The sequence below is a fragment of the Microcebus murinus genome, chromosome X, assembly GCF_040939455.1.
Source record: "Microcebus murinus isolate Inina chromosome X, M.murinus_Inina_mat1.0, whole genome shotgun sequence".
NCBI lineage: Eukaryota > Metazoa > Chordata > Mammalia > Primates > Cheirogaleidae > Microcebus > Microcebus murinus.
In genome coordinates, this window is record NC_134136.1 from 121,481,968 (window position 1) to 121,496,813 (window position 14,846).

Consider the following 14,846-nt stretch of genomic DNA (forward strand, 5'->3'; position numbering starts at 1 on the left):
TCCTAGCGCTTTGGGAGGCTGAGGCAGGAGGATTGCTTGAGGTCAGGAGTTCGAGACCAGCCTGAGCAAAATCGAGAGCCCGTCTCTACAAAAAATAAAAAAATTAGCCAGGCATGGTGGTGCATGCCTGTAGTCCCAGCTATTTGGGAGGCTGAGGCAGGAGGATAGCTTGAACCCAGGAGTTTGAGGTTGCAGTGAGCTATGATGATGCCACTGCATTGTAGCCTAGGTGACCGAGCAAAACCCTGTCTCATAAAAAAAGAATGCAGGTGTCTACACCTAGACGTACCGTAAACAAACTTATGAACTTATCAACTTGCATAAAACTCAATTAATGTAATGTAATTAATGTAATAATGTAAACTCAATGTCATTATACAATTATATACGTTAAATAAAAATTAATGTAATACAATTAATGTAATGTAATTAATGTATTCTATATTCGTAGAATAAAGCACAAAACCCACATGATCATGTCAATAAACACAAAAGCAGCATTTGACAACATCTAACATCCTTTCATGATAAAAACACTCAACTAACTAGGAATAGAAGGAGGACTTCATCAACACTTAGGTAGAAGTTAATATATGCTAGATGCATCGTTCTAACCACTTTACATTTATTAAGTAACCTCATTGTTACACTAGTTCTATGGAAGTATGTACAGAGTGTTTAGTAACTTTTCCTATGTTAGGCAGCTAATAAGTCGTGGGGCTAGGATTACTATACAGAAATTCTGGCTACAGAGTCCATGCTCTTACTCACATTCTGCTCTACTGTCTCTCCAAGAATGTGGGATAAAAATAATGATAAACAAATTGGGTTTCCTTAGAACTAATGATTCAATCTTTATCTGTAAGTAAACTTAATTCATAATACTGTTAACATATCAGTGACCATAATTTGTAATACTGATGAGAGTTTATAACATTAATATCAATGTTTATTTAATGAAGTTAGTAATATTGGGTTAGTATTGATATTTAATTATAATTTTAGTTACAAAATTGGTGGTTATTTGCATAAATAAACATAATTTGTCATGTTAGTAAAAATTTGCAAAATTAGTTGTAAAATTTGATGGCATTAACAATGACTCAATTCTACTTGTAACTAAATTTCTAATGACTAAATTCTAATTTCTAATAACTAATGTAAACTACTCAATTTCTACTTGTAACTAAAATCTGATTAAAAACTGGTACTCATAATTTATATTAGTAGTCTTAATTTGTATAGTTGGTAATAATTTGCATCTGTAAGAATATTTTATAGTGTTTGTATTAATAGTTTAATTCTTTTAGTAATTATAACTTAATTCACAATGTAGGTACTAATTATTTATACTAGTAAACTTAATTTGTAACACTGGTAATCAATTGTAATATTAGTTGTTACATTTGATGATATTAGTAATAGTTCAATTTCTAAGTATAATATCATTCAAAACAGACACTTACAATTTATATTAGAGCATAATTTGTAATGTCAATAATCATTTGTAAAATATAATCTTTTTTTTTTTTTTTTTTTTTGAGACAGAGTCTCGCTTTGTTGCCCAGGCTAGAGTGAGTGCCGTGGCGTCAGCCTAGCTCACAGCAACCTCAAACTCCTGGGCTCGAGTGATCCTTCTGCCTCAGCCTCCCGGGTAGCTGGGACTACAGGCATGCACCACCATGCCCGGCTAATTTTTTATATATATATATCAGTTGGCCAATTAATTTCTTTCTATTTATAGTAGAGACGGGGTCTCACTCTTGCTCAGGCTGGTTTCGAACTCCTGACCTTGAGCAATCCGCCCGCCTCGGCCTCCCAAGAGCTAGGATTACAGGCGTGAGCCACAGCGCCCGGCCTGTAAAATATAATCTTTGATGATACTAGTAATGATTATTTGATTTCTATTAGGAACTATAATTTAATTCATAACAGGTATTCATAATTTACATCAGTAATAATTGCAGTATTGGTGACAATTTGTAATATTAGTGATTATATTTTATGATATAGTAACTAACAATTTAATTTCTATTTGTAAACAATTTATAACATTTCTACTGATAATTTATATTGGCAATCTTAATTTGAAATACAAGTAAGATTTCCTTTTTAAAACAACTTTTTATTTTCTTTGTTTTTGAGACAAGGTCTTGATCTGTTGCCCAGGCTAGAGTGCAGTTGTGTCATTATGGCTCACTGCAGCCTCAAACTCCTGGGCTCAAGCGAGCTTCCTCCTTCAACCTCCCAAGTACTTGGGACTACAGGTGTGTGCCACCATGCCTGGCTAGAAATATGGGTAAAATTTCTAACAGGAGGAATATTTGATACTCTTAGTAACAATTATTTGATTTCTTCTATATGTAATATAATCTGATTCATTATATTAATTCTGTTAATTTAGAAATTGATTTTTAATACTGGCAAAAATAGATAATATGAGCAATAGGATCTGATAAATATTGGGATTGATGATTTAATTCACACTTGTAACTGTAAGGAAATTCATCACAAAGCAACTTCATGCCTCCACGTTCACACAGTGGCTGTGCTCTCCTATATCACACCATTGGTAACACACACATCAGTAATGTTATTGCAGTACTTATAACTCTTTTCCCTCCTTCCCACTCTATTTCCTCCAAACTCACCATTTCTTTGTGATTGGGGTAGAAGGTCTGATCGATTAGAGGGAATTCCTCTGTCCCCAGCTTCTTGTGCAGTCGAACCATCTGGGCAAACTATGAGAACCAGGAGAGACAGGTCCGTTAGTCCTTCACCTGGAAGGAGTCTCTAAGCATCTGGACGTCCTCACTTTCCCCAAATCAGAGTGGTTTCAGGCTCCCACATGCATACACAAGCTATTCCCTATGCCAGTGGCACCCTTTCTGTCACTCACCACCCAGGGCTTGTCACAGAAGTTGTAGACAGAATGTAAGGAGTTAACACTGGGGATTCCAGCATATTGCAGCCCGATGACCAAACTGCGGTAGTCTCCATTGCGCGCCATGCTGAAGGCGTGCTGGCGGATCAGCACGAAGTCTGGCTTCAGAGACCTGGGGTGGCAGGAGTAGGAGTGTTGAAGGTGCCCGCCCCCTGAAGCTCCCTACCACCCTTGGAGCAAAGACCAAGTCTCTAAATATTCAGAGCTCCTAGAAATTGCAAAATGGTTTCTTAACCTCTGTGTACAAGCTCAAGCTGTTCCGTCTGCCTCATGCACCCCTTCTACCCTTTCCCGACCTGGTCACCCCCTTTAAGCCTTTCCTACCTGTTCCCCTCCTCACCATGGTCAGCCTGCAGCTTACCCACTCAGCTCTGACAGCTCCCTGGTCACAATCTCTCAGACTACCAACTGTCTTCAAAGTGCACTGCCCAGAATAAATTCTAACCTCAGGGCCTCTACAAGGGCTGCTCCTTCAGCACCTCCCTGCTAGATGTCTTCATGGATCACTCCTTCACCTCCTTCAGGTCTTTCTTCAAATGTCTCTCATGCTACCGGGCCACCCTATCCAAACTGAAGACCCCACCACCATCTAACAATCCCTACATCAGCTTTACTACTATATTTTTCTTAGCTCTCTTGCATTTTAAAATTTATTTGTTTATTGTGTATATCCCACAGTAGAATGTAAGCTTCATAAAGGCAAGGTTTTCTTGTCTTTCGGCATGTAGAATAGCTCCCGGCACAGAGTTGGTGCTCAGTAAATATTTGTTGAATGGAAAGTGCTGAAAGCAGCACCGGGCATGCAGTTAGATGCTTAACAAATGTTTGTTTAATTAATAATTGAAAAGTTTGGCTTGTAGTCTGCTGGAGTCCTTGGCTCTTCTTCTTTAGAAAAGCTTTCTCGGCCGGGCACAGTGGCTCACACCTGTAATCCTAGCACTCTGGGAGGCTGAGGCGGGCGGATTGCTCGAGGTCACGAGTTCAAAACCAGCCTGAGCAAGAGCGAGATGCCATCTCTACTATAAATAGAAAGAAATTAATTGGCCAACTAATATATATAGAAAAAATCAGCCAGACAGGGTGGTGCCTGCCTGTAGTCCCAGCTACTCGGGAGGCTGAGGCAGGAGGATCGCTTGAGCCCAGGAGTTTGAGGTTGCTGTGAGCTAGGCTGACGCCACGGCACTCACTGTAGCCTGGGCAACAAAGCGAGACTCTGTCTCAAAAAAAAAAAAAAAAAAAAAAAAGAAAGAAAGAAAAGCTTTCTTTTTATATTCTGCATCTAAGTTCTTGATCACAGAAGGATGGGTGGGGAGGTAAGGACTCTCCCCCAGCTCTCAGGGAGTCCTTATGTCTCTCCCACAACACCAAGGTACTCTTTTCATACTCACCGCACGACCTTCACCCCATTCCGAAGAACTTCCATGTCCACAGAGAAGCCACCATTGGCGTGAGCCACGAGGTTGAGATCAGAGAATTCAGCCTGGGAAGGAGAGAAAATTGGTGATTCGAACACATCAACAAAAAGGATCGCTCAGTTTGCAGTCTGGACAGTTGGCTTCCAGGTCCACCTGCCCCAACTTACTTGTTCTACTTTAATGTCAATTTCTCCATGGATCTTTTTCCCTTTGAAGTATTTTGCCCTGGAGAGGAAAAACAGAGCACATGTGTTAATGCTCAAATCTCAGGATGGAAGACAAAACCCAGGCCAGTCCCTTGACCTCTTTCCCTTTTAGTGCTACTAGAGAAACCATAAAGTGCTTTATAAGTGTTGCAATACTTTGAAAAAATCAACAGTGCTTTGTGAACAATAAAGTCTGTTGTAATCCTAATGGAGGTGCATAAATGTTAAAGGACATTGCAAAGCATAAATTCTCCTTAAACCACAGAGAGTAGGCATTTCCCAAAGTATAGTCTGCTCCTCACACTGCTGTTGTAAATGTTTTTGAAAAGCTTTGCAAAATGAGTAGGGGTACGTAAATTAGAACACACTTTGAAATTGCAAGGAAGTTTGTAAGTGGCAAAGGACCTTGGAAAATACGTGTCTATGAGGTGTTCCCGTGTCTGTCTTAGTGCTTGTGTCTGTTTTGTGTGGCCTGAAGCATCTCTCTGCTCTCTGGCCCTTCCACAAGGAGGAGCACATTCATCACCATGAGTGGTTGCGTGCTGTGAGGGACACAGCCGTGGGTGGGCGGCTGCATCCTAAAAGGACAAACGGGTTGAGGGGTGCAGGCTGGAAGGTTCTAAAGAAGCCAGTGTCGCTGGCAATGATGGGGGTGGGGGAGCACAGCTGAGGATGAGGGAAAGCCATAAGAGGGAAAAGGAGTAGGAGCAGCAGTAGGCACATCATGAACTGCTCAGGAACTGCTATGTCATTGTCCCCAGGCCCATCCCCAGCTGGGCTTAGTTTCCTGTGGCCTCCTCCTCCAGGCCCGGGATTTCTACCCAACAGGCTTCTCCACAGATGGAATCTCATCCTCAGTCATGTTTCTCATGGAAGGGAGATGAGGGGACGAGACACTCACAGCGCCACTGGTCATTGATATGCACACACTGGGGGGCTCTGACACATCCTCACCACACAAATGGACCTTGGTGACTTGACTGACATGTGTAAGAGACCTGAAGTTCAGCTATTTCCTTTTCCCCTCTGTCTTGGTCTGTCTGTCTCTGTCTCTGTCTCTGTCTCTGTCTCTGTCTCTGTCTCTCTCTCTCTCTCACACACACACACACACACACACACACACACACACACACACGCACACCCCATCACTGACACCGTCCCCTCACAAGTGTCAGAAGGGAATCTCTCACCAACTTGTACATTTTTCATCTATAAACTGATGAGTGAGGATGATGAGTGCATATCACTGTTTTTAAAACTTTTCCAACCGTAAGTGGAATGGATACTATGGTGTTCTGCTCAGCTCTCCTCTTCAGGGCCAATGTACCTTGAATATCAGCTGCTTGACAGCTCATGGTTGTTCCCCCACTGAGAACTATCTTCTGTCACAGGGAACTGCCTTGGCCAAGGTGACACCTACTTCGTGAGGGCAGCCCATGGCTTATATCTGGTCTCTGGGGGGCAGAAAGGCCTGCTCGCCTCGATCCTGGCTGGCTCTGAAGGACCATCCAAGTCCAGAGCTCCCCCAAGAATCAGCTGAGGCCTCTGATGCAACCACATAATGGACCAGCCTCTCCCTCCGCTCGCCCCTACCCTCCTCACAGGTGTCGAGCCCAAAGACATCCCCAGTACACGTTCTGCATGCAGATCTCTGCCTCAAAGTCTGTTTCCAGGGAACCCAACCTGAAACAGTGGACCACAGAAGTCAGCCTACAAAGACACTAATGCAGTTCTGGGGCTGTGTCACCCAGTAGCCAGATGGCAGTGAAGATCCCCCAGCGGTGAGAGGCAGGGCACAGACAGTCCCTGACGTGCTGGAGCAACGCAAAGGGCTCTGCAGCAGGCCCAGGCTGTGGTGCAAGCGGGATGCCACTTAGGCCATATGATCTGGTAGATCCTATGACATTGGAGGTGTCAGCAGTGGGGAAAGGTGCCGTGTGGGGCTTCTCCTCTCTCGTGGGAGAGTACAGCACAGGCCCCTGAGGTTTGGGTGCAGCAGTGCCTTTTCCTGATGGTGGCTGTGATGCGTTTCTGGTGGAAGGGAAGATACTGGCTGATGAAATGTCCCTGGCACCTGACAGGTGTGAGGGAAATGGTAACCAGACTTGAGTGACTATTCCTTAAATGCTGGGAGCGGTGGCTCACACCTGTAATCCTAGCACTCTGGGAGGCCGAGGCAGGTGGATTGCTCAAGGTCAAGAGTTCAAAACCAGCCTGAGCAAGAGTGAGACCCCGTCTCTACTATAAATAGAAAGAAATTAATTGGCCAACTAATATATCTAGAAAAAATCAGCTGGGCATGGTGGCACATGCCTATAGTCCCAGCCACTTGGGAGGCTGAGGCAGCAGGATTGCTTGAGCCCAGGAGTTTGAGGTTGCTGTGAGCTAGGCTGACGCCATGGCACTCACTCTAGCCTGGGCAACAAAGTGAGACTCTGTCTCAAAAAAAAATAAAAAAATAAAAAGAAATAGTTCATGCTCACATGGGACTGACAATAATATTTGTTGATGGTCTTGCCATAGGGCTATGTTAACTCTCTCAGTCTGCATCATAATATAGTCCAAAGGAACCTGGGCCATCTGGACATCCTACAGAATATCACACTGGACCACTGTATCGATTACATCAGGCATTGTGCAAGACTAGCCAGAGATGATTAACACATTGCCTTGAGAAGACACATGCACTCCACAGGGTACAAAGACTCAGGGGCCTACCACATTAGCAAAATTTTTAGGAATCCAGTGGTCCAGGATATGCTACGACAGCTCCTCCAAAGAATAGGGGACAGTGCTACATCTCACACCTTCTGCCGTGAAGAGAAAAGCACACCACCTGGTAGGCCTTTTCACATTCTGGGGGCAGCATATTCCATACCTGTAGACACTGCCCTAACCCAAATTCTAGGTGACATGTAAAGCTACCAGCTTTGAGCGAGGACCAGAGCAGAAAAGGGCTCTGTAGCAGGTCCAGTCTATGTGGTACGAGCAGTCCAGCCACTTAGGCCATATGATCCAGCAGATCCTATGACACTAGAGGTGTCAGCAGTAGGGAAAGATGCCATGTGGAGCTTATGGGATGCCTGAGTGGGAGGCCCTCAGGGTTCTGGAGCAAGGCCATGCCATTTGCAGCAGAGAATCATACGCCTTTTGAGAAACAAATATCACTGCAGTACAGGGTCCTGACAGAGACAGAATGCTAGACCACGGGGTACCAAGTGACCACGCATCCAGAACCTCTCATTATGAGCTGGGTCTTGCCAGACCCACCAAGTAATAAAGTCAGACAGGCCCAGCAGACACAATTGAGCCCAGATAGGACCAAGCAAGGTGCATGAGCAGCTAACGCAGATCTCCATGTCTTCCACCACTGACGTGCTAGTTAGTGCCTGTCCCTCAGATAAGGGGGCTTGTTACAATGAGCGGATGAAAGAGGAAAAAGCCTAAGCTTGGTTAACAAATGGATTGTCTTGGTATGTGGATGGAAGCCAAAAAGTAGCCAATGGCTCCACTGTAGCCCCACTCAGGATGACCTTGAAAGACAGTGGCAGAGCTCCTAGTGGGCAGAGCTTCGGACTATGCACCTCATCATCTACTTTGTGTCAAAAGAGAAGTGGTTTAAGATTAGAATATATATATATATATATATATATATATATATATATATATAATTTTCTTTTTTCACGTATGGGCAGTGGTGAATGGCTTGGCTGGGTGGTCAGGGGCCTGGAAGATTAGAAAAGCAGGACAGGAAAGGCTGGGATACAGAAATGTAGGTGGGCATACAGGAGTGGGCAAAAAGTGAGGAGTGGAGATCTCTGTATTGTGTGTTAACACCTACAAGACATCATTCACCATGGAAGTGGTACCAGGCAGCCAGGTAGACAGGATGAGTCAGCCTGATGATGTCAGCCAGACTCTCTGACCAGCCACCACAGTGCTAGCAGATGGGCACATGAATGAAGTGGCAATAGCAGCAGTGAGATGCTGGACAGTACTGAATGTCCAACCTGTCAGCAACAGAGATCAACACTGAATCCCTGATATGACACCGTCCCTCAAGAAGACCAACCAAACCCTTGGTAGCACACTGACTACATTTGGCCCCTTTCACCCTGCAAAGTGTAGTGATCTATTTTGACTAGAATATTCCACGTATTGGTTTGCCTTTTCTAAATGCAGGACCTTAGCCATCATCGTGGTCCAAGGGCTTACACAATGTTTGATCCACCAGCATGGGACCCCACATAACACTGGCTCAAACCAAAAGATGCACTTTACAGCAAAGTAAAGGAGGTGCGAAAGTGGGCTCATGACCGTCGAATCGACTAATAGCATTACATACCACACTGCCCAGAAGCTGCTGGCCTGATGGAGCAATTTGTTGCAGCCATAGCTAAGACCCCAGCCTGGAGGTGATAACATGCAAGAATGGGAACACCATCCTTCAAAACACAGTATAAACCCTAAATCAATGACCATTGCAGGTGCTGTGTTCCTAACAGGTAGAATACATGGGTCTGGAAACACAGAGGTTAAAGTAGGAGTGGCCCAGCTTACCAGCAATCCCAGTGATCCATTTTTGGAATTTGTGCTTCCTGTTCCCTCAGGGCTCTGCAAGGTTAGAGGTCCTGGTTCTCCAAGGGGGAACACTGCTACCAGAGGATACAGCAAGAATCCCATTAAATGCTAAGCCATGATTGCCACCTGGGCACTTCAGGTTTCTCATGTCGAGGGACATGAAGAGGAGTCACTCTGTCTTGGCAGGGGACATTGCTGACCTGGGTCATCAGGAGGAGGTAGAGCTGCTGGTGCACAGTGGGGGCAGGGAGGAGTATGTTTGGCACCTGGGTGATCCACCTGGGCATCTGCTGATATTCCTTGCTCACCTTTGACAGTAAGCAGACAGTGTGGGGTTCTGCACAGCAACCACAGCCTGACAAGGGCACGGGACTTAAGGCTCAAGGATCCCTCAAGGATGAGGTGAGTCATTGAGATCAACAGAGGTGCTAGCTGGGGGTGAGGGGAATCTAGAATGTATGACAGGAGGAGACAATGAATATCATTTATGGCCTTGAAATCAACTGTAGCAGCAGAGGCTGTGCTTCATCCCACTGCTCTGCCCTTTCAAGTTTTCCCCAGAAAACAAAATGTTAGCATTCTGGAAATGCTGTTCCCTGAAAGGGTGAACTTACTTTGAGAAGCAAGTGGATCTGAGCAGTAGTACAAAGGGCGGACTATATGCTCCCCCCAGATCCTTACCTCACCACTTCAGGCCTTTACATCTAGCCCCCAGCTTCTAGGATATCTGCCGCTGACAGTTCACAGGCATGTCCCTCACTGGGAATTGGCCTCTGCAGCCGGGATTTGCCTCACCCAAAGCTATGCCTCCTCCCAGGGGCCAGCCGATGGTCAATGACTGACGCAGAAATACCAAAGCCTGGTGGCCTCCTCAGCTGGGACAACTCTAAAGGGCCATCCCAGCACCAGAACTTCCAAGAGGACTGGCTGAGGCCTCTGTTGTAGTTTCATCATAGCTCAACTTTTCCCTCTGCCCAGTCCTCCCTTCCACACCACCTCCCCCACAGGTGTTGTTTTCAAGAGCTCTCCCCAATAAATCTCCTGAATGCAAATCTCAGTCTCAGGGTCTGCTTCCAGGGAAATCTATCTCAAAAAAGAAGCCACAATAAGAAATATAGTTTATATAACCCACTACATACATATGTATATAACCCATCCTATATATGTAATATATATTATATAAGACATTCAACAAATATAAGAGAATATAGAATATGTCTTATATAATATGTAACATATAAATGTTATATATTACATATTATGTATATATATATCTAGAATGTATAGAATGTATACATACATATTGGAAAGAAAGTTTCAGTAAATAATTATCTTTACTATGTGCAATGCAGTCTGATATTTCCTATTCTATTTTATTCCATTTCATGAAGAAAAACATATTATATACTATAAAGCCATAACATAACACATGTATTATATAGTCTATACCATGTATAATATACATTACAGATCATATGTTTTATTGGAATAACAGTTTTGTTAAACAATGATTCCACTTACTATGTGCAGTATATTGCTATTTTATATTTTTATTTATCCAACTTCATGAAGAAAGTGAAATGCTGGTCATAAGCCAATAGGTGACCCACAGTTTGAAAAACACCAGACTAAATTAGCTCTAAAAGGGGGAGATGAGTCTCAACTCGGAGTTTGCAACTTTAAACCATGGAGGGATTGAGACCTAAGAAGAAATGAGAGTGGTGAGGTCTGGTTGGAAAGGCATCAGGCTGTACTTAGTGTAGGTTGCATTACAGACTTTGCACAACTCCTATTCCATTCCTGGCTGAAATCCCTAAAGCTTGCATGGTTCTGAAGGTCTGTAAGTTGGTGAAGCAGGTCTCTGCTCCTCATGCTGAGAGTGATGTACACAGGCTCTCTCCTTTTATCCACCCCACCCCACATGTAGTAGACACTAAATAAATATTTGCTAGATTGACTGGAGGAGAAGACTAGAGGGGCTGCTGGGATAAAGGGGGGCTTCTGGGGTGCCAGAAGGGACAGATCTTTCACTTAATTCAGCAGGTGCTCAATAAATGCTTGGTGGACAGATTAGAAGAAAAAATGGAAAACATTGGAGGTGCAGTTATGGGGAGGGGAAGGGACTTCTCAGTGTTGTGTAGATAATAAATGCTTGATGGAACAAGGAAAAAGCAGCAAAGAACCTGCCTGGAGGGTGGAAGTGGAGAAGGGAAGTGTAAAGGAGGGTGGTTACCAATATCCAGCAGGGGCCTCAGTAACATTTGTTGACTTCAATGGAGCAAATTTAACCAGGAAGATAGCACCACGGTGAGTGGACATTGGTGAAGGAATTATAGCACATGCTCAATAAATGCTTTATGGATTGATGGAGAAAAGAGTGGAGAAGCCTGCTGCAAGGATGAGAACAGAATACAGTAAGAGATTAATAAGTGTTTTCTGGATTAATTGGGCGAGGAAAGGACAGCTGGGAAGATGGCCACTAAGTGGGGGAAGGGGCCTACTCAGAATAAATGGAAAAGAGTACATGTTATGAGCTTTCGGGATTGCGTAGTGTGAAAGCCAGGATGGAGACTGTTGAAGGGGCAATTAAGACTACCTATGGGGAGAAGAGGCATTGGATATAGGGTTCTTAGTAGTATACAATAAGTGCTCATTAAATGATTGTGGGGTTGAATGGAGGAAAAGGTATAGTGAGGCCAGCTGGTGGTTGGCATTAGAAGGAAGGGAAATTGAAGGAGGGTTCTTCCTAGTATATAGTGGTGTTTAATAAATGCCTCCCACACTCTGACACATGCAAAGTCTGCAATAAATATATATAGAGAATGAATAAATGGTTCTGAATAGAGAAAAAGGCTGCTGGGCAAGGGCCCCTCGAAGGGGGGGAATGAGTAATCTAAGCAGTAAATAGCTGGTACTGACAAATTTAGGCTGAAGTAGACCCCTGGAGAGTTCTTGAGGCAGGGGCAGGAACTTCCAGAGACTTGGAAAGAGGAAGTTGTTTACCAGCTTAAATAGACTAAAGGCCCTTTGGGGTATAGACTTAAGGTTGGGAGAGCGAATCCTAGGGTGACTGAAGGGTGTGAGAAAAGGGTAATCCTTATAAATTGCACTCTGAATTTATCAAAGGAAAGGATCTTGGGGCAAGGCCTTGTGATTGGGGAAGGTTCTCTTAGGGGTAATGAAGGGGAATGTACTCCCTACATATAACAGGCACTGCGCATGTACTCACTGCATGCGCTGGAAGACAGGGACTATGGGGAGGTGGTGTGAATACACAGAACACACAGAAGGCATGCCATAAATGATCATGGCAGCCACTGGAGAGAAAGGTCTTTAGGGGATGGTGATTAGAATGGAGTAACTTGGCAGAAAAAGAATAAATGCTCACTGGATTCATAAAATAAAAGGCCTTTGGGGAGGGGGGTTAGGGATGGGCATACAATCACTTGATAAATGCTCACTGGATCCTTGCAGGAGAAGCCCTTCAGGGAGGGGAAATGAGGATGCAGATACTTGATCTATGTAAGCTTGATTCTTCATCCATGGGAAGAAAAGCTTTTGTGGAGAAGGCACAGAATCAGCCAAACATTAGGTGCTCCATAAATACTCCAAGGAGTATTTAAAAGAAAAGGTCTTTGGAAAGAGTGAAATGGTGCACACAGCAAGTGCTAGATATCTGAGCACTGGACTAACTTGAGGCATGGGCCTTTGTGGAGAGGTCTAAGGTTGGGTCATGCAAAAAGTGCTCAATACATGCAGACTGAAGCCACTGGAGGAAAAGGCATTGAGGAAAGGGTTTGGGGGTGAGGTATACAGCAGGCACTCAACACATGCTTGCTAAAAATATTGGAGGAAAGAACCTTCAGAGAAGGCTCACACTGTAGGCAGTTGATAAATGCTAGATAGATTCACCAAAGGAAACGTCTTTGAAGAAGTAGCTTGAGAACAGGGGATACAGGAGGCACTTAATAAATGCTTTCTAGATCCATTGTAGGAAAAGGTCTTTGAGGAGAGGCTGAAGATGAGTCACACACAGAAGGCTCAAAAATGCTCACGGAACTCACTGGAGGAAAACGATTTGCTTGAGAAGGGGCTTGGGGATGGGGCCCATATCAGACACTTAATAAATGCTTCCTAGATCCTTTGGAGAAAAAGGTCCTCGGAGAGAGGGCCTGGCGTTGGGGTACACAGAAGGCATTCAGTCAAGAATACATTCAATCACGAGATCCATTAAAGGCAAAGCTTTTGGCAAGAAGCTGGGGTGGAATACACAGCCAGCACTCAATCAATGTTTACTGAATAGTTTAAAAGGTCTTTGAGGAAGGGGCTGGGGTGGGACGCATAGCACTGACTGGATACATGCTCATAAGATCCATTAGAGAGAAGGCCTTGGGGCAAGGGTTGAGGAGAACAAGGCACACATCAGGCTCTCAAAAAATGCGCACAAAACTCATTGAAGCCAAAGGCTTTGGGGAAGGGCTCTTGGATGAGGCATACAGCAAGTATTTGATAAGTGCTCACAAGATCCATCAGAGGACCAGGTCTTTGGGGCGAGGGTTGAGGGAGTAGGCAGGGCATATTCGGATCACAGGATATATTGAAGCCAAAGGCTTTTGGAGAGGGGGTCTGGAAAAGAGGTACACAGCAGATGCCCAATAACTGCTCCTTGTATCCATTGAGAAGGTTTTTGGGGGGACAAGGGTGGGGCACACAGGAAGCGCTCAGCATAATAATTTAAAGGGAAAGAACTTGGGTGAGAGGGCCAGGTGCCAGGCACACAAACAGCGCTCGATAATTGCTCATTCGCCGCCAAACGATCTGGGGGCCCAGGCCCGCGGGGAGACGTCCGCGGCAGTGGCTTACCAGTCGGTGTGCGGTTCGTCGATGACCAGCAGCACCCTGGCGGCGGCGCCCCCGCGGCCTGCGCCCCCAGAGCCGCCGCCCACCTGCTCGCTGAAGGTGGCGGCCGCGGCCGCCGTCGTCTGCTTGACCGCGTTGGACAGCGACGAGAAGAAGCCACCGCCCCCTGAGGACCCGGGGCTAGGGGCAGCTGGAGAGGCCACGGGGGCAGTCGCAGAGGACCTCTCGGCAGTGCCGGTCACAGGACCAGGCGTGGCTCCGGGACTGGGGCCAGCGGGCGGCGGCGGGGGCGGCTGCGGGCGCTGCAGGTCTGTCATGTACCCATTCGGCAGATTGGCCATAAAGTTGCTGTCTGACAGGCGGCGCCGCAGGTAGTTCATGGCTGCGGCTTGGGGCAGGGATCCTAGGGACACTCTGGCCAGAGCCGCGGGGGCGGACCGCGCGGGGCCCAGGAGCACAGCCGCGCTCTCAGGCACGACGCGACTCCTCCGCTGCCCGCCGCAGACTGAGGCAGCGCTTGGTCGCCGCCGCCGCAGAGCGGATGGTCGCGCCCGTACCCCCCTATCTCGCGCCTCGCGTGGTGCAGTCCGGTCGGGCCGGCGGTGGCGCGGACGCGACCAAGGCGGCCAGGAAGGGGAGTTTGAGGAGAAACGGTCAGTGACGTCAGCGCGCCTTCAGTGCTGGGGCGGCGGTGGCGCGCGCCGGCGGGCGGGGGCGAAGGCGCTGTCCGCGGTGCTGAAGCTGGAAGTGCGCACGCGCCACGCCGCATCCTGGTTCCCCTCCCCCGCTCTGATAGGGGATGCGCAATTTGGGGAGTGGGGGTGGGGTGCTTTTCTGGAG

The 14,846-nt window shown here is 46.0% G+C and overlaps 1 protein-coding gene across 2 annotated transcripts in view; it reads right to left on the reverse strand.

The window, feature by feature from the left end:
- The window catches only part of SYN1 (synapsin I), a 44,182-nt gene extending 29,658 nt beyond the window's left edge, over positions 1-14,524 (reverse strand). For both annotated transcript variants that reach the window (XM_012748324.2, XM_012748313.2), the window contains exons 1-5: positions 14,010-14,524; positions 4,527-4,584; positions 4,333-4,424; positions 2,900-3,056; positions 2,652-2,741 (exon numbers count right to left, since the gene is read on the reverse strand). In XM_012748324.2, coding sequence (XP_012603778.1) covers positions 2,652-2,741; positions 2,900-3,056; positions 4,333-4,424; positions 4,527-4,584; positions 14,010-14,386 — 774 coding nt within the window. In that variant the 5' untranslated portion in view covers positions 14,387-14,524. The remainder of the gene's footprint in view (positions 1-2,651; positions 2,742-2,899; positions 3,057-4,332; positions 4,425-4,526; positions 4,585-14,009) is intronic.
- Positions 14,525-14,846: the final 322 nt, after the last annotated feature.